The 21,740-nt window shown below is 62.7% G+C and overlaps 1 protein-coding gene across 4 annotated transcripts; it reads left to right on the plus strand.

The window, feature by feature from the left end:
• Positions 1 to 455: 455 nt before the first annotated feature.
• Positions 456 to 21,579, plus strand: CAPN15 (calpain 15). 4 transcript variants are annotated; one of them, XM_060123178.1, is made up of 13 exons: positions 456 to 723; positions 8,562 to 8,856; positions 14,375 to 15,800; positions 16,586 to 16,794; positions 16,883 to 17,066; positions 17,146 to 17,369; positions 18,121 to 18,246; positions 18,318 to 18,470; positions 18,817 to 18,978; positions 19,081 to 19,307; positions 19,462 to 19,640; positions 19,723 to 19,901; positions 19,983 to 21,579. In XM_060123178.1, exons 2-13 carry the CDS (start codon positions 8,675 to 8,677, stop codon positions 20,158 to 20,160), a joined length of 3,429 nt encoding a protein of 1,142 aa, XP_059979161.1. In that variant the 5' UTR covers positions 456 to 723; positions 8,562 to 8,674; the 3' UTR covers positions 20,161 to 21,579. The 4 variants fall into 4 exon arrangements, with proteins under 4 accessions (XP_059979161.1, XP_059979162.1, XP_059979163.1 ...); XM_060123179.1 differs by having other exon boundaries at positions 19,474 to 19,640; XM_060123180.1 differs by lacking the exon at positions 8,562 to 8,856.
• Positions 21,580 to 21,740: the final 161 nt, after the last annotated feature.

Below are 21,740 nucleotides of genomic sequence, written 5' to 3' on the forward strand. Positions count from 1 at the left end.
AGTGGCACGGCCTTGGGTCAGCCCAGGTCGGTCCCAGCGAACCGGAGCTTCGGACCATGAAGCCTTTGCGGGGACCCGAGGAAGCAGACAAGCCCAGAAGGACCCCGTAAGGGAGGTGACGGGTCTGCGGACACCACAGACCTCAGGGGCCCGAGAGAGGTCAGCGGCCGCTGCCCGCGCCTACCTGCAGGCAACCGGAAGCGCCGTGACCGGGGAGGCCTGGGGGTCCCGCCCCTTCCTCCAAGCGGGGCGTTCTGGGAGTTGTAGTCCCGGTCCCGTCGGGGCCTCCTTCAGCACGCAGCGCCGCCCGGGACCGGGCTCGGCCACCTCCCTGGGCGCCCCGGGAAGTCGGAGAGCGCCAGTAGAGGCGGCTACTGGCCATCGCCCCGGACTCCGCCTCCCGGCCTGGCTCGCGCGCCGCGCCGCCTTGTGGGAGTGGTAGTCCGGGCGAGAGATTCACAGCGCCGCGTGCGCCCCGGGCGCGCCGTAGCCGCGGGGCCCCGGCAGGGCGCTACGTTACGGAGGCGGCGCAGGGCGCTGCGCGGGACGGGTCGGGCCGGGTCGGTGCGCTTGCCCGCTCCGCCACTCAGCGCGGGAGGCCGTCGGGGCAAAGCGCCGGCGGCAGAGGGCCCGCCCGCCCTCCGAGAACAAGTTGTGGGCCGGCCGGCGCAGGCGAGCGAGCCCGGGCCGCAGGGACTGAGGAGGCGCCGCGGGTTTGCGGAGGTGAGTCCCGCTCCTGGGCCAGGCCAGGGCCGGGGGCGCGGCCTGGACCCCCGAGGGGCCGTGGTCGACGGGCGGCACCTCCTGGGCATTGGCCGGTCCCGGCCGGGCTGGGGGCGCTGCTGGAGAGGGGAGCCGGCGGGACCTCGAGCAGAGGGATACCAGCCCGGGGTGCTAAGGACACGGGAGGCGGCCTCAGCCCCTCCTGCCCTTGAGTGCCCTTACCTCCGGGCAGTGTCTCGGCCCCGGCGACGTTAGGGGATGTGTCCTGGGGCGGCCCCGTGGAGTCGGGGAGCAGGCGCGCCCTGTGTGCCCACTGGCCACCAACCACATTTCCTCCTCCCGTCCCTCTCTTGCTGGCGCTGGAGCGAACCGAAAAGTTACCTATGGTGGCCCTGAGAATGTTTGCTAGGCTGCCGGCCGACCCAGCTCTTCCTGTTGCCCACAGGAGGGGCCCTTCTGATCCTGACCAGTGCAGCCTTGTTGGGTCGTCAAGTGGCCCTGACTGGGCTGGCTCTCGGGACCCCTTAACACACAGGAATTTGTGACCGGACTCCAGGCAGCAGTACCCCAGTGAGGCCAGGCCTGGGAGTTTGGGGTCCTGTGGCTCGGAGCCATGGCGTCCTGTGAGGGAAACGGGCTCAGCTGGGTGCTTGGTAGTTCTGAGCTCTTTCTGGGAGCCCCTCCTTTGGAGATCCCTGAGCTCCTCCCTCTGCCTGGGTCTGGGGGGCTGCGTGAACCACTGTTAGGAGGATACCGGTAATCACCTTCCCGCCCCCAGAGGCTGGGGGGAGGGGGTAAGTCGATCCTTCCACTTCTGAGTGCTTTCCTCAAATGTGGGGAGAGAGGTAGTGTTTCCCTGGCCCAAGTTGCAGAAGGAGGACCCCAAATGGACGGGGAGCCTGAGAGCCACTACTCTGCAGCCTGGCTGGTGGGAGCAGGTCTTGGAGAGGCCAGCTGAGCCCGGCCCTGGTGTTGAGCTCCTCTTACTTCCTCTCAGGTCGTTCTGCTCCCGGGAGGAGCACCCCTCTTTTCTTCTGCATCTGAAACTATAGAGCTGCTTCTCCTGAGCAGCCAGGCTGGTGATCTCGTGACCTACTGAGAGCCAGGCTTAAGCCCCGCTGGGCCCAAAGCTCAGTGATTGCACAGCTTTAGACAGGGACCTTCGGTCTCGGATCTTGTGTCTCTGCTTTGAGCCCCGGGGCTCTGAGAGCAGGAAGTGGCTGGGCCCTCCGATCCTGCATCTGGAGGATGGTTCCAAACCCCTCTGCCCTTCTTGACAGGGTAACTTTGCTGAAACTCCTTGCTCTCAGGCCCTGCATGAAATTCTCTGGGCCCCTGTCTCTCAGGTAGCACTCTACTAAGCCCCACTTTACAGACCCGGAGGCCGAGGCTGAGGGGCAGGCGTGGCTGTTGGGGAGGGTTGGATGGGGCTGCACATCCAGGTCTGATCCACGACGATGCCTTTCAGCCTCTTCCTTTCACCACCGACGGTTTGTTTTTTATACATGGAGTTGGGAAGGACTCTGCTGTCCTAAAAATTCTCTAAAACCACAGATGTTTTCACCGGCCTGAGCTGGTTGGTGAAGAGCCTAAGTGGTGCGGCCCACACCCTGACCAAGGGTGCTCCGTGGCCTCCGGGTCAGTTGGCTCCTCACCCTGCTCTTTTGCCTGGACTGCCTCAGGCCCTCCCACCCGGCACCCACAGGAGCATCCCAAAGCAGGAATATGGTTGTGTCTTTCTTGCCTAATACCTTCTGCCAAGTTCACAGGCAGGGACCACTCCCCCCAACCCCCTGCCCCGCTCTGCCAAGAATGCCCAGCAGGCCTGTGGTATCCCTTTGGCTGTCTCCGGCTCCCCCTGTGCTCAGCACTGCCCCATTCGCACCAAGGGCAGGGTGGTCAGTGAGCATCCTCTGTCAGCTGCTCGCTGGCAGGCAGCTCTGGTGACCCAGCTCTGAACTCGGACGGGAACTCCGGGGTTGGAGAGGGAGGCATCCAGAATGGCCCCTCTCAGCCTCTCGTGGATGAGGAAGGGTCACTGGTCTCCACCTTCTTTGAATGAGCTGGAAGGAGGCTGTGGGTGGAGTTTGGGCTTGGAGACCTGCCCAGCCACACCCTGTCATCCTGGGTCACTCTGCAGATGGCTGTGCTGGTGCTGCCAGGACAGTGCAGGGAGCCGGGGGCTGTGGGAGAGCAGCATGGGGCCTCCCGATGCCTGCAGGATGTGCTGTCCCTCCAGTAAGTACTTGTCTGGGGCACCCGGGGTGGACTCGCACAAGACCGAGTGGGACACACGGCCTCACTGCCTGTCCTGGCAGCACCATCTCACTTGAGCACCTGCTCCACACCCTGCTGTCTGCTTCCCCCTTTCCTTGGTGGCCAGGCTGGGGGACGTGCCTGGATGGTGCTGCAGAATATCAGAAGGAAAATAGGTTGATAGCTGCTGTTGATGAGAGTCATGGTGTCTTTGTCCTGAGGAAGGCATCCATGGCTTCTGCTCCTCTGGGTCGTCTTGGCCAAAGGCCAGGGCAGGGGAAGTCCTCCCACACCTGGCCCCCCCACATCCACACTGCTAGAACCTCCTTCCCCTCCCCCCACGGAAGGGGAAAGGCCGCGTGTTTGGAGGCCCTGCAGCTCCTGAAAAGGTCCCTCCCTTTGGGGTGAGCTGGAGGCTCCAGTGCCCTCACTGTGAGGTGGCTCTGCCACCCTCGAGGCCCGAGGTCACTGGGCTGCCTGGACCAGGGCTGCTCCTGCTGCCACTTGGCGAACAGAAATGTGGCAGTGCCAAAACCAAGCGCACTCATCATCAGACGGTACTGAACTCGTGAACTAGAAACGAGATCTTGGTGGCATCCCTGATTCCCTGACAATAATTTCCTTTTCCACGACGTACGACTGAGGCAGGTACGACTCAAAAGACACAGGACATGCCGTGACCCTGTCCCCTTCTGGGAGGCAGCCCAGACCCCCGCAGCTTGTCCTTCAGCCTCCGTGCTGGCGAGCTGCCCCTCACACATGGGTTTGATTTTGAGGGGCCTGTCTCCGCTCCTCCCTCCCCAGAAAGCAGGGGCCCTAGAAGCAGAGCAAATCCCACCTGACACCTGCTGGTCGTTTATGTGACCAGTACCATTGGGGCCCTGAGTTCTGACCCGTGGCTGGATGCTTCAGGGCTGAGGTGCTGGACAGGCAGAGAAGTCCAGAAACGCCAGCAGAGCGGCCACCTTAGAGTGTGTGCAGGCAGGGATCTGGGGCTCCAGCATTTCTCCCCAAGTTGGATGGCAGGGAGTGCTCATTACCATTTTGTTCCTGGGCCTGGTTCTTAGGGGCGTTGATAGCAATTTTCAGCAGAACCTCCACAGTCTCCTCTCAGAGGTCGACGATGCTGTTGTGGGGTGCTGGCCTGGCTGTGGGTGGGGGGACATCTGGGCCTCACAGCACTCCTAGAAAGGACTGGCAGGGGGACATGTACCCTGTGGGCAGTTGGAGTGGCCAGATGGTGCCAGGACCTGGGTCCAGATGAGTCTCAATGGCTACTGGCTGCTTGCCCAGAGCCCTGCCCGACCTGGACATCTTTCCCTGGTGGCCCCAGCCATGGGCAGAGCCAGGCTGAGGGAGGCCTTGTTCCCTGTGGCCCTGGCTGGCCTAGAGGTAGTTGTGGCCTTGGACCAGGTAACGAGGAGAAGCTGAGTCAGGCCATACCCCTGGGGCCTCCAACCTCTGGGTGAGGGACAGATGCAGCTTCTAAAGGGACATAGTCCCCGGCTACTTCCCATGGGAGTGTTTCCCTGGGGCAGCAGAGGTGGGGCGGCCTCTGTGTGACCTTTGCCTCGGGGTTGGCCCCGGTCTCAGGGTGGCAGGCAGAGCCGTGTGGCCGGTCGACACCACTCCCCGATGGACTCTGGCTCCTGCCGATAAGCCTGGGGGCTGGGGCTGCTGCTCCAGGGGCCAGAGTCCAGACCCTTCCAAGAGAGGGACAAGGCATGCCCTCTGGGTGGATGTGCTCTTGGCAAACCTGCCACAAAGCCTCACCTCCCAAGGCAGAGCCCAGGCACGAGCACCGTGGATTTGTCCGGCTGCAGTGGAGCGATGTGGGCACCCCCCTCAGAACCCTGTTGCTCACAGCCCTGCAGGCCGCCATGCCCCTGAAGCTTGGGGCTGTGGTCCCGGCATTCTGGGCACACTGCAAGGCAGACATGTCTCCTGGACTGTGTCTGCTGTCCCTTTGGTGCTCCCCAGGTAGAGCCACCACATCCCCAGCCCCTAACTGTCCACCCCACTGCCCTCCCACCTTGCGGGTTTGGGCCCATGAGCTGCTGATATGGGTGCCTGACCCCTCGAGGGTGGCGTGGGAGGATGCTGTCCCACCCATGCTGGGACAGGGGCCTCCTGGCATGTGGGGGTGTGTGTCCCAGCCTGGTTTCTGGAAGGGATGTAGGTGGGTTCATTCACTGTCCTGGCCTGTCCCTCCCTCAGGCAGGAGTACCAGGCTTCACGTCTGGTGGGTGCAGCTGGGGCACCCGGGCATAGGGAGCAATGCTCTGGGAAAGCCTGTGGTCCCCTCACGGCTGCTCTCCCTCCATGCCCCATCTGGGCTGGTTTTGGGCGGCCTGTTGGGGTTGCTGCAGTTGTGAAAGCACCATTGTTACGAGATGAGATTTAACGAGACTTGCGCCCGGGGCCCTGAGTGGGAGGTGGTGTGCAGTTGGCACATGGCAAACCAGCCAGGCGTGGGGCACGTGCACTGTGAACACGGCTGGGCGAAGCGTGTACACACGTGTGGAAGCGTCATCAGGCAGCCCGTGTCTGCAGAGCCTGGCTGTCCCAAGGGACTCTGGCGCCCTGTGTGTGTGCCCCGCAGGCTAACGGGGACAGCCTGTGCTGATGCCCGCAGGACTCGCGGGAGCCCCCGGAGCATTGGGGGTACAGGGAGTAAGGATCCCGCGCCTCCCTGCCCTGGACCTGAGGTTCAGCCTCTGCCAGGTGTTGGCTCAGCCCTAGTCCTCAGTCGGGTAACCCGCCGCGGGAAGTGCCCTGTGGGCAGTGGGACAAGGTGAGCTGGGTGAGGCCGTGGGGTGTCACCCCCAGGACCTGGCTTGCCACCACCAAGACAGGCGCGTCCCACGCAGGGTCCTGAGGAGGCTTCACCCTCGTCCGGCCCTTCATGCTGTTGTCACTCTGGGGGAGGGTCCCCTGCTGTCCCCAGCCGCTGGGGAGTGCTGGTAACGCCAGGTGGGGGGCTGCCATAGCCCTGTGCCTGCACTTCCCTGAGGCCAGATCTAGGCCGCCATCCCACTCAGATCTAGGGCAGCAGTTCCCGAACAAGGGCAAGGAGGCACTGGCTTGGTCTGGGCGGTGGGATAGGCACACCCACCCTTCGGGCCCTCGGGAGGCTGGCATTGCCAGCGTCTGAGCCCAGGCTTCTGCCGGGAGACGCGATTATGTTGCATTGCTCCTGAGACAGAGCAGCCAGGGAGCGGCCCTGGGCAGTGCCGTTGGAGCCCAGGTGGCCTGGGCGCTGGTGAGTGAGTGAAGGATGCAGGAAGGCATGGATGAAAGGACCTGACTCGGGGCGGGAGCACAGGGCCTGGACCAGGCAGCCAGAGCTCCCCATCACCCCGGCGGGCCGAGCAGGGTGTGGGGGTGTTGGTGCTGCCATCCCCAGAACTCCCCAGAGAGGCCCTTCCAGGTCACCCTCCCCCAACCCTCTTGATTGCAGGGTCAGAGTTTCCTGAAGGTGTGTCGGGAGGCTGGCACGTGGGGTACAGCTGCTGCCGGGCCCTGCTTGGTGCCTCGTGTGCTGTTCACATGCGGTACCCCAAGTGTCTGTGACAGGCCTGAGCGCTCAGTCCCCTGAGGCTAAGAGCGTCAGTGAAGAGCAGGCGGGTCCTCACAGGACCTTAGTGCTCCTTCCTCCCAGCGAGCCAGGCCCACAGGCCCCCGGGAGGTCCAGGGCTGTGTCCTCACTCTTCCCTCGGCTCTACCTGCATCAGGCACACGTGATGCCAGCCCTGACCTGGCTGCGGGTGGACTGTCTACCCGCCCCCCGTCCTTTGTTCTCACAGTGGACACCGGCCTGGACCCAGGCTTGAATAGTCTTGCTCCAGGGACACCTTTCACTGGGCTCAGCTTCAGCTCAAGCCCTCACCTGCTCAGGATTTGGCTGTGAAAGGGGAGTGTCAGAAACGCTTGGGCTCTTTTCCCACGAAGGGTTCCTATGTGGAGTGGGATTCAGGAGCCTGGGGGCCGTTCTAGCTGTTGTGGTGTCCGACTCGTAATCATGGGAGAGGCAGGTGTCTTGAGTGACCCTGCTCGAGGTGCCGTGACCACTGGGGGTGTGCTCTAGCACAGCCCAGTACGGAAACCTTGGGCAGCCATGGCTGCTGCCCCTGGAGTGTGGCCCATCTTCGTGGAGGTGAGCATCAACCACAGTAGAGGAAGGACCTCAACTCAACATAGGTGGTACGTGGTTCACGCGGGTTGCATCCTGATTCCAAACTGACCTGGCAGCACATTGGACGTGTTGGGTGATGTAACATATGCTACAGAGATTCCGTTTACCTGTACTGCCTTTCTTTTGTGGCTGTCAGAGGGTTAGAAATGACACTTGAGGCTCGTGTGATGCTCCCACTGGACGGCACTCCTGTCAGCAGGAGCCTCAGCCCTTCCTTCAGGGTCCAAGTGGGCAGTGTCAGCTTTAAAGGCCACTGGGGCCTCTGCCCCCACCGTCGGCTCTGGTCGTACTGAGCAGGGGAGGCCTGAGTGGTAAGTGACTTTCAGGATCTCCAGGCCTTTCGGGCCCTATGCTACTCTATCCTGTCCATGTCCCTTGGAGGAATGGGTCCAGGTGAACAGTATTGCTACAGGGGACTCGGCTGGTCTGACTGAAGCTGTTATGAGGCAGGGGCCCAGACTTCTCCTACCCCTTCAGCCTCCAGAGTTGCGTGTGCTGCTAGCCACTCAGGTGTGGGCATCCCCACCTGTGTCCCCTGGACGCAGCATGGACCAGTGCTTCAGAGGCCTGGGTGCCCTCCAGCCTGCCTTTGTGCAAGGACGCGTCCACCATTTCCACCCCTGCTGCTGGCCCCTGTGTCCAAGGGACTTGTTTGGAAGCTGGGAGAAGGGTGTCATTGGGTGACGGTGGACCTGGGGGTGGGGGCAGGGCTGCTGGTCACCTCTTTGGCCAAAAAGCCAATTGGACGCCCACCTTGGCCCAGAGCCTGGCCCAGGCATCTTCCCTGAACCTGACTGGAACTCGCCTAATTTGAAGTGAGATACACCTGGCCTCCCATTTCAGGGCGGATGATCTTGGGCCCATTGGCCTCCCCCTGGAAGGCGGGCAGCCTCCCGGGTCCCTCCCTGGTCACCCATCTCTGGGTGGAGGGAGCTGTCCCTCCGGAAAGGCCATGGTGGTGACTGCACCTCCCTGTGACTTTGGACGCTGCCCAGTGCCCCTCCCAGAGGCCGTCCTGCCAGGGCTTGCCTGCCTCGCTGGGCTCCCTTCCCTTGTTTTTCTTTTCTCTGCCTAAATATCCCCTAAATCCTTTCTTTTAAGGCTGATACCCTTTTGGCCAGCGACCGTGGCACAGCCGCTCCTCCCCTGTGGGAGCAGAGAGGGGGGTGCCACTCCAGGGTGGAGGCGAGCTGTGCGCCGGGGCTGCAGCCCTGTCGGGACCCTGGCTGTGGGGACCCCTACTTTGGGCTCTCCTTTGCCACCCCAAGGCCACTTGTGTGCTGGGAACCTCCCTGGGCTCCTGGGGGCTTGGTACCTGTGAATCACACTGTCTCTTCTCTCTCTATTCTCTGTGTCATTTCTGTTGTTGTTGTGTGACTCGGACCAGCCCGGCCGCCCTGTCTCCTGCGTGGGTGCCCTCCTCCATGCTCCACCTCGCCAGCCGCCGCCGGCCACATGTGACCAGGCCCGGCTCTCAGCGTGGCCACTGTCGCAGGGGCCATGGGGAGCTCCGCCTCCTCGCTGGCCGCTGAGACCGAGTCGGACCACGGCTTCCCCAGGGGACTGCCCTACCCAGGGCCCCCAGCAGCGGCCGGCTGGTGTAGGAGCGGCCCTGGGGAGCCTGTCTGGGGTGACACCCTGGTCACCCGACAGCACCAGCCCCCACGCCCCCGGGCCCGAAGGTAAGAAGGTGGAGACGGCGTGTCCCCAAGGGACCCTGAGGGGCGGGTGCTGCTGTCAGGTGCCCCTTCCTCGGCAGAGGGACTTTCAGAGAAGTGGGGTCCCTGTTCCTTAGGGTCCTCTGGCAACTCATATCCCCCCAGACACCTGAGAGGCTCTGGGGTTGCTCACTCAGTAGAGAAGGCCCGGGATGCTGGCCCCTCCTGGAGCCGGGCTTCAGGTCTCGCCTGGCTGGTTGGAGGTGGTTGGGACGGGACCTTGCAGCCCACCTTGAGCCCGGGGGCTTGCTTGTCTGCTGGAGCTGGAGCTTCTTGCTGGGTGGGGAGGGGCAGGGGCACAGCATGCACCGAGAATGCTGGCTTGCTTCCCATGGGATTTGGGGGGCACTGCCCTGGCCCCCCACCCGTGCGTGGTACCCTGCTCTGATGTGGCTGCCTGCAAGGGAGCAGAGGGGGGCGTGGGTCCCCGCTGGCAAGGCTGCACACACCAGCTGCAGCCGTGGCTGCACTCAGACCCACCCAGGCTGTCCTGGATCACCTGGAGAGCTTCCCCTTGGGGTGCTGGGGTGACGGGCGTGGGGCAGCCCGGGCACTGTGCCCACTGCTCACGTCTGGATGGGTTGGGCTCCAACATCAGCCACGCACACACTGACGCCCCCGCCTTTGCCCCGTCCTGCGGCCTCACTGGAGGGAGAGGTACCTGGTACACAGCAGACACTCAGGGTCCATGGACCTCTGGCCAGAGGTAGCCTCACTCTCCTGGGCCCCCACGCCTGGGCTTAGTGGGTAGCAGACACCCTCCTCCATCTCCCGGAGGCCCCTGCCAGCTGCCCTTGGCTGTCACTTCTCTCGGACACAGCTCACTTGTGCAGGACAGTTTCCTGGTGTCTGTGGGCCCCATGCATGTCCTGGGCTCACCGTCTAGGTGGCCAGCAGGCGTGTGGGAGCAGGACCCGCCTCCTGGGAGGCTTCAGGGGTAGTATGAGTGGTCTTGTCTGAGTAACCCTTAGTGGATGGAGTCATGAGGGCTTGAGGTCCAGGGGGATGTGCTGGGAAGCAGATGGTGGCAGGCACCAGGAGTTAGCAAATCGCCTCAGTTCACTTGTTACTGTATCAGTTACTGTATCAGTCTTATTGGGGTGTAACGTAACCTACCGCCAGATCCTCCGCTCCTAAGCGTGTGGCTCAGTGGTTTTAGTCCACGTGTGCGGTTGTGCAGCCATCAACACAATCCAGTTTCACAGCATCTCCGAGACCCCATCTCCTGCCCATTTGCAATGACCTCCCACCCCCTGGAAATCACTCAGCCACTTTTGGTCTTTGTGGATTTGCCACAGAGACCAAAAGTGGACATTTTACGTTTTACGTCAAGGGAATCACACCTTCGTGTTTGCTTCTCTCACCGAGCATTGTGTTCTCTGGGCTCATCCACGGTGTAGTATCAGTGCTTCGCTTCTTTTATGGCTGAATGATGCTCCTCTGTGTGGAGTTTATCTGCTTATTAGTTGATAGACATTTGGGTTCTTTGCCCATGGAGTTTATGAATCTGCTGCCGTGAACATTTGTGTACCGGTTTTTGCATGGACGCGTGTTTTCACTTCTCTTGGGTAGATACATAGAAGTGAGTTGCTCGTGTTTATTTTAAGTTTATGTTTAACTTTCTGAGAAACGGCCAGGCTGTTTTCCACAGTGGCTGCAGTGTTACCCATCCCCACCAGCCGGGCAGGGAGGGTTCTGGTTTCTCCCAACCCTCCCAATGCTGTTACCGCCCGCGGTTCTGATCCTGGCCTCCTGGTGGTTTGAGGTGGTCGCTCATGCTAGTTTCATCAGCTTATCCCCAGTGGCTGGTGCACCTCTTCACGCCTTTCTCCATGCACACGTGTCATTTTATTTCTGTGTATTTATGTCCTCAGGATAAATCGCCAGGGGTAGAATTACTGGGGTGGGGGGCGGGGGGGCTGCAGCGAGCAGCAGAGGTGGCGACCCTGTGCCCCAGCGCGTGTGTGCCTGTTGGATCTTGGCTCACGCTGACCAGCGAGCGGCCTGGGCGGGCAGCGCCCTCTCTCACTCTCTGGCCTCCCGCCAGGCCTCTCCGCAGGCTGGCGCATCCGGCCTGGCACTCCAGGCAGGTACTGTCTGCCCCTGGGAGCAAGTTGTGGGAAGAGCTGCCAGTGACCTTGAGGAATCCAGACACCCAGCATGGACACTAGAAGGAGCGGTGCAGGGGGCTGGGCGCCACAGATGCAGGAAGAGGGGCAGAAAGGTCGGCTGCCAGGACCCCTCCCCACACCCATACCTGGACACGTGGACATGCACGTGCGGACGGTCCGGCTGACTCTTCCCCTGCTCTCATGGGCCCCGGGCATCGTGCGGACACCCGCCGCACGCAGCCCACCCTTCACTGAAGAGCCTCCAGGTCTGGGCATGACACCCACCACCAAGCCAGGCCAGGAGCTGCGAGGCCTTGAGGAGTAACGGGCATCCACCACCTACGAGCTCTGGCCTCCCCTGGGTACACAGAGGCGGAGAGGACAGCCCAAGGCTGGCTGAGGATGACCTTAGAGGGAGGGGCCCACGTGCACCTCAGAACCAGCAAGGGGTCAGGTGGCGACATCCTGCCTGGGAGCCTGGGCTTGGGTCTGCTGGCCTGACCGAGCAAGGTCCTTGAGTGGGGGCAATACTTAGTCCTCTCAGCTTTTTTGCGGAGGAAAAGGCCGTCCCCAGGCTCCTGCAGACCCTGCGTGTCCCAGGCCCTTCCATCACCTCCCTTTTGAATTGGAGCTGAGTGTTGCAGCCCCAGAGAATTGAGGGCAAAGCCAGGTATTTGGTGTCCGTTTCCCACTTGGCTGGCCTTCCTGTCGTGCGGAGTGACACCCGTGTCCTGGAGTTCAGTATGCTGGTCTCCGACTTCCAGGCTTTGTCTGGTGCTCTGGCCTCACCTTGGACACTCTAGGGATCCAGGTCCTGGGCCCCCAGCGCATCAGGGTGGCCGTGAGGGTGACCCTGTGTGTGGAGACCGGAGCAGGGTAGTTGAGGGGGTGGGGGCAAAGGCCCAGGGCTCCTCTGGACACCTGGTCGCTGACCCCAGAGCCACTTCATCTCCGCCCACCTGGTGACGCTGAGGTGCGGACTGAGGTGTGGGCCACAGGTGTCCCTGAGGGAGTATAGCTCCCACCGCCTCCAGGTGTCACTTGCTGTGTGTCCTGGGTGTGGCCTCTTGTTCATCCGGCCAAGGGACTGGCCAGCTATTGGGTCATGAGTGGGTGGGACTTGGGCTCTCTCCCCATCCTGTGTCTTCTCAGCATGTCTGGGACCACCAGGGGCCTGGAGCTGAGGGCTGGTGTGTCCTAGGAGGGCCCCAGGCCCACCTGTCCTGTGCTGGGGGCGGGAGCCCGAGTCTTCTCCCTGGACTCCCCTCTGCCAGGAGCAGGTGGTCCACAAAGGGTCAGACCAGCTCTGCAGGCCAGGTGGGGCACCCAGGGCAAAAGACCATCCTCTGAGCCTGGGGCCCACGTGGAGGCTGCCTGGAACCCAGCATGTGTGTGCACGTGTGTGTCTGTGTGGGCACACATGTGCCCACGCCTTGACCGTGGGCCCTTCTGTCAGTGGGGAACAGCAGGGGAGGCTCCAGTCATGTCTAGGCAGATTTCTTAGGCTTTTGGTAGTGCAGAAGACAAGGCCAAAGCTGACCTGGCCAGGCCCCACCCCCGTGCTGGTCGCCCCAGGGCCCATCCACCCACTTGGGTGCTGTGGGCAGCCTGTGAGTCTCAGCCACATGCCCGAGAAGGCGGCTTCACAGTTTGCTCTGGGCCAAGGAACAGTCACGCTGCTCGGGGGACATTTTTTGTTTGTTTTTTTTAATATTTATTTATTTGGCTGAGCTGGGTCTTAGTTACGGCACGTGGGATCTTTTAGTTGCGGCATGTGGGATCTAGTTCCCTCACCAGGGATCGAGCCCAGGCCCCCTGTATTGGAAGTGTGGAGTCTTAACCACTGCACCACCAGGGAAGTCCCTTGTTTGTTTTTTTTGAAGAGGGAAGTTTTCTTTCTTCCTGAAGGATTTGGCACAAACATACCATAAGTAGCACAAACTTCATGACTTGTCATGAAGAACAGTTAACTTTTCTGCCAAGCAGAGCAGCTACAGTGAGGGTAGGAGACTGTGTGTGTGGAGTGTTGGACGCCCCTCGCACCCGGGTTAGTCCTCAAGAGGCGGGTTGCGGGGCCAGCTCTGCCCACCCCAGAGGCTCCCAGAGCCCTGCTCCCACCCCCCTCCTCAGCCCCCAGGAACCATCAGGCTCCTCTCTGCCTTTGGGTTTGCCCGTCCTGAACATTTCCTGGGGATGGAATCACACCACGTATGGCCTCTTGTGTCTTCCGGGGCTCGTTGGTGTTGTGTGTTGGTGCTTCGTTCTTCTTGGTTGCTGAATGATATTCCATGTTTCGTTTATTCATTTATTCATTGATGGATACTTGGGTTGTTTACACTCTTTGACTGTTGTAAGCAGGTCTGCCATGGACATGTGTGGATGTGTGTTTGTGAAAAGCACCAGTTTTCAATTCTTTGAGCATATACCTAGGGGTGGAATAGCAGGGTCACAATTGTGGTAAGTCTGTTTAACTTTTTGAGGAACCGTCAGACTTTTCCAAAGCAACTGTAATATTTTACATTCCCACCAACAACGTAGGGAAGGCCTGTGGTTTCTCCAGATCCTCGCCAGTGCTGTTACCGTCTGCCCTGTTGGGTGTGAGGTGGTACCTTGTAGTAGTTTGATTTGCATTTTCCTGATGGCTGCTGGTGCTGAGCATCTTTTCATGGGCTTTTTGTGTATCTCTGGGGGAGTCTTCTCAAGTCCTCTGCCCATTTTTTTAATAATACTTATTTACTTATTTGGCTGTGCTGGGTCTTAGTTGCAGCATGTGGGATCTTTTAGTTGTGGCGTGCGGGATCTAGTTCCCCAACCAGGGATCAAACTCCAGTTCCCTGCATTGGGAGCACGGAGTCTTAACCACTGGACCACCAGGGAAGTCCCCATCTCTGCCCATTTTTAAAAACAGGTTGTTTGTTGTGTAGTTATAAGAACTTTTTATATATTCTGGATACTAGACCCTGATCAGAAATAGATGATGAGCATATATTTTTTCCTGTAGGTTATCTTTTCACTTTCTTCATGGTGTCCTTTGAAGCACGGAAGTTGTTAATTTTGATGAAGTTCTTTTTTTCCCCCTTTGTTTGCCTGTACTTTTGGTGTCATATCTAAGAATACGTTGCCAAATCCAAGGTCATGAAGATTTACTCACATTTTCTTCTTCGAAGAGTTTTACAGTTTTCGTTCTTACATTTAGGTCATTGATCCATTTTGAGTTAATTGTTGAATATGGCATGAGGTAAGGCTCTGGCTCATTCTTTAGCATTTAAACCCAGCTTTCCCAGCACCATTGATTGAAAAGACTGTCTGTGCCCCATTGAATAATCTTGACACCCTTGTCAAAAATCACTGACCGCGGCCTTCCCTTGCAGCCACACGCACTCGCCCGGGCCCATGGCTGCGGTCGGGGAGTGGTCCTGCGCACGCTGCACCTTCCTGAACCCGGCCGGCCAGCGCCAGTGCTCCATCTGCGAGGCCCCACGGCACAAGCCTGACCTCGACCAGATCCTGCGGCTCAGCGTGGAGGAACAGAAGTGGCCCTGCACCCGTTGCACATTCCGCAACCTCCTGGGCAGGGGGGCCTGCGAAGTGTGCGGCTTTGCCCCCGAGCCCGTCCCCGGGGCCTCCCTGCTACCCGTCATCAACGGGGTCCTGCCGGAGCCCAAGGGCAGCTGCGGGGAGGAGGCAGGGCCTGCACAGACGGCAGGGCTGGCGGCCATGGAGCCAGCGGGGGGGCGGCCGGAGGAGGTGGAGGGGGAAGAGGGGGGCGCGGCCGCAACTGGGAGTGGCTGGGCCTGCCAGCGCTGCACACTGCACAACACGCCAGTGGCCAGCTCCTGCTCGGCCTGTGGGGGGCCGCGGAAACTCTCGCTGCCCAGGATTCCTCCCGAGGCCCTGGTGGTTCCAGAAGTCGTGGCTCCCGCAGGCTTCCCTGTCATGCCTGCCCCGCCCCAGCCCGGGGAAGGCGCTGATGTCAACCCTCCCTCTGCTGCGGACCAGGAGCCCCCCCGGGGGCCACCCTTCAGCCCCTTCTCGCCTACCCTCCAGAACAACCCTGTGCCTCGCAGCCGCCGCGAGGTGCCCCCCCAGCTGCAGCCACCGGTGCCTGAGGCCACCCAGCCCCCGCCCTCTGCCAGCTCCAAGGGGCCCCCCCAGGGCCTGGGGCGGACCGCGGCTGGGGCCTCCCGCCTGGCGGAGCTACTGTCGGGCAAGCGGCTGAGCTTCCTGGAGGAAGAGGCAGCTGAGGGTGGCACCACGCTGCGCCCACCTGGTCCCGCCAGCCCCGCCCACTGCGAGGCTGGCACCACACCGGGCAGCGACGTCATTGACCTGGCCGGCGACACCGTGCGCTACACGCCCGCTAGCCCCTCCAGCCCTGACTTCACTACCTGGTCGTGTGCCAAGTGCACGCTCAGGAACCCCACAGCTGCCTCCCGCTGCACGGCGTGCGGCTGCTCCAAGCTGCATGGCTTCCAGGAGCACGGCGAGCCTCCCACCCGATGCCCCGACTGCAGCGCGGACAAGCCCGGGCCCTGCTTGGCCCACAAGGCTGGCCACCTCTTTCCCACAGCACCGTCTGAGCGCCTGGGCCAGTGGGCTTGCCCTGCCTGCACCCTACTCAACACGCCCCGAGCCAAGCACTGTGCCGCCTGCCACACCCCCCAGCTCCTGGTGACCCAGCGCCGGGGCACAGCGCCCCTGAGACGCAGGGAGAGCATGCACGTGGAGAAGCGGCGGCAGACGGACGAGGGCGAGGCCAAGGCCCTATGGGAGAACATTGTGGCCTTCTGCCGGGAGGTGAGGCCCCTCTGCATCGTCTGTCCTTCCCCACTGTCTCTTCTCCAGCTTGGGGGAGGGTGGGACTCTCTTCCCAAAGCTCAGAGCACCGGCTGGCCCTGAACTTGGGTGGGGCCACCAGGTCACTTACTCGCCTGAGTGTGCTGGGCCCTTCTCCCTTTGTCCACAAGGGTCCATGACCCCACATTCCGTGGTCCTGACCCCTCGGCCCCGCTGTGAGTTCCTGCAGATGGTGGCCCCACAGGGAGGTGGGGACAGGTAGCGGCTTCACACCAACAGGCAGGCCTGGTGCTTCCCGCAGCCGCAGAAACCCTGCTGAAACTCAGGGTTGGGGTGCCCCTTCATGCCTTCTTCCCTTGGAGCTGCAGGAGGGCTGAGCCCAGAGCATCACCCACCCCCAGGGGCACCTGGAGAGGGTGTCCGTCCCCCCTCATGCTGCTACCCTCTGTCACTGCTGGCAACCCATCCAGGAGCTTGTGTTCTGGCTGCCCTGCCCCTGTCAGGTCCCCCCACTTTTATTCCTGGGGCCTTCGGTGCAGTGGGCTGTGCAGGGAGGCCACCCAGGCTCCCTGCAACCCATGCCCACCACGCAGCCTACAGGCTGGGCACTGCACCCTCTCCCTGGGGCTCACATACTTCCCACTGACCTGTTGCCTGGCCAAGCCATCCACAGGGGTCAGGGGGCTACACATGTGCCCACCTCTTCCTCTGGGGCTCAGGCAGCAGGGTGCTCTCTTGGGCAGTGGGCCCAGCCTGACCTGAGCCTGTGGCCATGGTCTCTGCAGAATGGCGTGAACTTTGTGGATGACAGCTTCCCCCCTGGACCTAAGTCTGTGGGCTTCCCCGCGGGCGACAGCGTCCAGCAGCGTGTGCGACAGTGGCTGAGGCCCCACGAGATCAACTGCTCCGTGTTCAGGGACCACAGTACCTCGTGGTCCGTGTTCCACACTCTCCGGCCCTCAGACATCCTTCAGGGGCTCCTGGGGAACTGCTGGTGAGTTTGGGGCACCCACTCGGGGGTGGGCTGCCAGTGGGCGGCAGGCAAGCAGGCCGTGTTCTCCGTGAGCCCCAACCTCACGCAGGTTCCTGAGTGCGCTGGCGGTGCTGGCCGAGCGGCCAGACCTGGTCGAGCGGGTGATGGTCACGCGCAGCCTGTGTGCAGAGGGCGCCTACCAGGTGCGGCTCTGCAAGGATGGCACATGGACAACGGTGCTGGTGGACGACATGCTGCCCTGCGACGAGGCCGGCTTCCTCCTCTTTTCCCAGGTGGCGCCGGCGGGCGCGGGGTGGGCGGCAGGCATGGGCCGGGCGGCAGCAGGCCTCACAACTCCAGCCCCCCCTACAGGCTCAGCGCAAGCAGCTGTGGGTGGCCCTCATCGAGAAGGCTCTGGCCAAGCTGCACGGCTCCTACTTTGCCCTTCAGGCCGGGCGCGCCATCGAGGGCCTGGCCACACTCACCGGCGCACCCTGTGAGAGCTTGGCCTTGCAGGTCAGCTCCACGAACCCCCGCGAGGAACCAGTTGACACTGACCTCATCTGGGCCAAAATGCTGAGTTCTAAGGAGGCTGGGTAAGAGGGGTGGCCATGCTGGGGCATGGAGTAGTGGGAGAGGCAGGGCCAGTGCCCTCTGACCTGTACCACGTCTCACAAGATATCTCGGGCATGGGCTGACCCCAGCTGGAGCCTGGCTCCCATGTTGCACTGGCCGTCCCACCTGCCCTGGCAGGGTAGCAGCAGGCAGGATGCTGTCCGTTGGCCTGTACCTTGAAGGCCCTGTCCTGACTTGGGCCGGTGATGGCCATCAGCGTCCTTGTGGAACTGTGTGGAGTGAGCCCCACAGAGGCACCTGGTGGCAGCAGCCGGGGCAGACAGGTGGGGGGGGTCGGGGGACTTCTGAGCCCCAGCACGCATTGGCCAGTGTCTGGGGAGGGTCCTTGACCCCAGGCCTGGGAGAGACAGCTCATTGGTGCTAGGACCCTTGCACTCAGCTGTTGCTGGACAGTTAGGTGGCCCCACCCCTCAGGGAGCCGCAGCCCTGAGCTGGCAGGATCAGCCGGCCTCACCAGGCCTCCGAAGGCCCTGGGTCTGCCTGTCTCCCAGCCCAAGCCCTCTGAGCTCTTGGGCCAGCACTTCCTGAGTCCCATGTGTCTCACGTGGGTCTCCCAGAGGCAGGGAGCGTCCCCTATCTCGTGCTGCACCTCCCCGGAGGCAGGTCTGGGCCGACAGGGGTCCCCTGGAGAGTGAGCCCAGCCCCCTCCCCCATCATTAAGGCCCGTTACTGAGGGGCTCCCTGGTCAGCGGGGCTGCTCTGCCTGCACAGATTCCTCATGGGCGCCTCCTGTGGGGGAGGCAACATGAAGGTGGACGATGCTGCCTATGAGAGCCTGGGCCTGCGCCCGCGCCACGCCTACTCCATCCTGGATGTCCGTGATGTCCAGGGCTCCAGGTAAGTGTGGGCGTGTGGATGTGGCAGGGGCGTGGGGGCATGAGAGTGGCCTTCAACCCTGTGGTCCGCAGGCTCTTGCGCCTTCGTAACCCGTGGGGCCGCTTCTCCTGGAACGGCAGCTGGTCGGACGAGTGGCCGCACTGGCCGGGGCATCTGCGGAGCGAGCTCATGCCGCACGGCAGCAGCGAAGGCGTCTTCTGGATGGAGTACAGCGACTTCATCAGGTACTGGACGCTGGGCAGCCACGACCAGTGTCGGCCCCATGGCTGCCCTGCTCGCCCCAGTGTATGGGGTGTCCTTCCTGCCAACCAGAGGCCTGGTCCATCCTGGAATTCGGGTCAGCACAGGGTGGGGGTGTTTCTGCCAGGGCTCTGTCTGTGGGTCAGCCTTACGGCCTGACGCCCCCTGGTGGTGTCCACAGGCAACAGCCAAGACCAGGGCTTCTGGGACACTGATCCCAAGAGATCCCGATGGGCAGGATGCCTGCTGGGGTTACCCTGCCCAGGGACGGGCGCCGTGTCCGGGGCGAGGGTGGGGGCTGCTCAGCAGGGCTGTCCTCTCGCTGCCCAGGTACTTTGACTCCGTGGACATCTGCAAGGTGCACTCGGACTGGCAGGAGGCGCGGGTGCAGGGCTGCTTCCCCAGCTCGGCCAGCGGGCCAGTGGGCGTGACGGCCCTCACGGTGCTGGAGCGCGCGTCCCTGGAGTTCGCCCTCTTCCAGGAGGGCAGCAGGTGGGTGGGGGCCGGGCGGCAGGGATGGGGCCTGGCCGGGGTGGAAGGGGCGGGACAGCTGGGCAGGGCCTGGCCACCCGTGACCCCTGCGGGCCACCGCAGGCGCACGGACTCGGTGGACAGCCACCTCCTGGACCTGTGCGTCTTGGTGTTCCGGGCTTCCTTCGGCAGTGGTGGCCGCCTGAGCCTGGGCCGCCTGCTGGCCCACAGCAAGCGTGCAGTCAAGAAGTTTGTCAACTGCGATGTGATGCTGGAGCCCGGCGAGTATGCCGTGGTGTGCTGTGCCTTCAACCACTGGGGCCCTGCACCGGGCCCACCAGCCGCGCAGGGTGAGCGACCCACGCCCGCCCACACAACCCCCACCCCAGCCCAGCATGGACCCCCACCCATGCCTTCTGGCCGCTCCTCAGGGTAACCGCCCTGCCACACCAGCACAGCCCTGCCTGCACCCAGCGGGGATGTCTGCCCGCTCTCCTCACCCAGTGCCCCCCACAGTCTCCGGCCCCTCAGCGGGGGTCCCACGCAGCACCCCGGAGCCGCCCGGCCACGTGCTGGCCGTGTACAGCTCAAGACTCGTCATGGTGGAGCCTGTGGAGGCCCAGCCGACCACGCTGGCAGATGCCATCATCCTGCTCACGGAGAGCAGGGGCGAGCGGCACGAGGTGGGCGTGGGTCCGGGGGGGAGGGGGAGGGAGGCGGCTGCCCGCCCACCCACCCACCGACCCCTGCACTACCTGCACCCAGGGACGCGAGGGCATGACCTGCTACTACCTGACGCATGGCTGGGCAGGGCTCATCGTGGTGGTGGAGAACCGGCACCCCAAGTCTTACCTGCACGTGCAGTGCGACTGCTCAGACAGCTTCAACGTGGTGTCCACGCGTGGCAGCCTGCGCACCCAGGACAGTGTGCCGCCCCTGCACAGGTGGGCACCCCCGCACCACCACCACCCCACCGCCCCGCGGCCCCCAGCCTCCGCAGGCCCTCATCGGCCCCCCTCCCCCAGGCAGGTCCTGGTGATCCTGTCCCAGCTGGAGGGCAACGCCGGCTTCTCCATCACCCACCGCCTGGCGCACCGCAAGGCGGCCCAGGCCTTCCTCAGTGACTGGACGGCCTCCAAGGGCAGCCACAGCCCCCCACTCACGCCCGAGGTCGCTGGCCTGCATGGGCCCCGGCCGCTGTGACTACCCTGCCCCCACCTGCCTGCCCCCACACGCACTTTACGAGGAAGACCCCAACACAGGATGCTTGAACCAGAATCTCAGGACCCCCACCCAGGGAGCGCCAGCGGCATGGCGCAGCTTCCCCTGGGCCCTCCTTCCTGCCCCTCCCTCCTACCCAGGGCCTCATAGCCACCAAGCAGAATACCTCGAAGCGGCCTCTAGCTCGAGGGAGCTGTGTGCCAGCTCCTCTGACCAGCCCACCTTGAGGTCTGGCCCAGACTGCCAGGGCCAAGGTAAGGCTGCCCCTTCCCATGGCCTGGGGCCTCCTGCCTGGCAGCAAAGAGCTCCATTCACAAAACCAAATCTGGGGGGTCAGAGGCCAGGACCCCAGCGTAGGAGCAGGGACCGCCCCTGTTTTGAGGGGTCAGAGAACAGGACCCTGGGGTGAGCAGGGACCACCCACCCTTATGGGGTCAGGCCAGGACCCCAGGATGAGAGCAGGGACCACCCCCAATTTGGGGGGCCAGAGGCCAGGACCCTGGGGTGAGCAGGGACCACCCCCCTTGTGGGGTCAGGCCAGGACCCCAGGTGAGAGCAGGGACCACCCCTCCTTGTGGGGTCAGGCCAGAACCCCGGGTGAGAGCAGAGACCCACCCCCTTTGTGGGGCACGAGGTCAGGATCCTTTTCTCCGCAGTTTGCCCCTAGGTCCCATCTCCCCCCCAAGCCCTCATGAGGCAAGCAGTGGTTCCTGGAGTCCCAGCAGTGTCCCAGGAGGCAGGTGCCTGGCGACCATGGGCTCAAGCAGTGGTGGGGAGGGACACTATGCAATTCCTGGAGCGCCAGCCAGGATCGAAGCCATGCCCCAGGCTGGGGTTGGGGCAGTGGGTCAGGTGGTCCTGAGCCCAGGCCCAGCCCTGTGCTTGGTGAGGGGGTTTGTCCTCAGCACCACCTGACCTCTGCTGGGAGGAACAGTCCAGGAGAAATCCTTGGCCAGCCCTGTCCAGGCACATGCAGGGTGTGGCCCTTCCCAGCCCCTCCACACCTCAGAAGCCCAGCGTCCTCCCTGTGGCTGCTCAGCCCTGAGTTCTGTGTCTGCCTGAGGATGACTGAGGCCGGCTTCCTGGGCCGCCTGGCCTCACTGTCCTGCAGCCCCCAGGCAGCAGGTGGCCCAGTCTGTGGCCCCTCGCTTCCCGTGGGACTTGTAGGCGGGTGGGTTTACACCTGGAGAAGCACCCAGAAGCACTAGATTCCCCTTTGGGCCTCCTTTCTATTCTCCTTTTACTCTGAGCTGTGAGTATTTTTAACCCTGTACATACGGCAGCTCTTCTGACACAGAGGCTATTTTATCAGTCGTCAGTACCATCCCTGTAGGATGATTCTCCATGGGTGTTTCCAGACTCAGGCTCCGATGGACCAAATAAAAATGTTTTGTTTTGTAAGGATTCCTCCTCATCTGTCTCTCCCAGGGGTTCCTGGCCCCTCACCTCTCCTCCAAGGGCTGAAGGGCACCAAGGCCCACCTGGTGACAGCTCCTCGGGGTGGCTGAGCCAGTGCCCAGGCCGGCCTCACAGGGAGCCTTTAGGGGTACCCTGTTCACCAG

This window comes from Lagenorhynchus albirostris, chromosome 15 (genome assembly GCF_949774975.1).
Source record: "Lagenorhynchus albirostris chromosome 15, mLagAlb1.1, whole genome shotgun sequence".
Taxonomy (NCBI): Eukaryota; Metazoa; Chordata; class Mammalia; order Artiodactyla; family Delphinidae; genus Lagenorhynchus; species Lagenorhynchus albirostris.

What these genes read in the sequence shown, in the direction of transcription:
- CAPN15 (XM_060123178.1), top strand. Translation starts at nt 8,675, where the DNA reads ATGGGGAGCTCCGCCTCCTCGCTGGCCGCTGAGACCGAGTCGGACCAC. An exon ending in GGGCTCCTGGGGAACTGCTG is followed by an intron (nt 16,795 to 16,882) that starts GTGAGTTTGGGG and finishes AACCTCACGCAG; the next exon opens with GTTCCTGAGTGCGCTGGCGG. An exon ending in GGGCCCACCAGCCGCGCAGG is followed by an intron (nt 19,308 to 19,461) that starts GTGAGCGACCCA and finishes CTCCTCACCCAG; the next exon opens with TGCCCCCCACAGTCTCCGGC.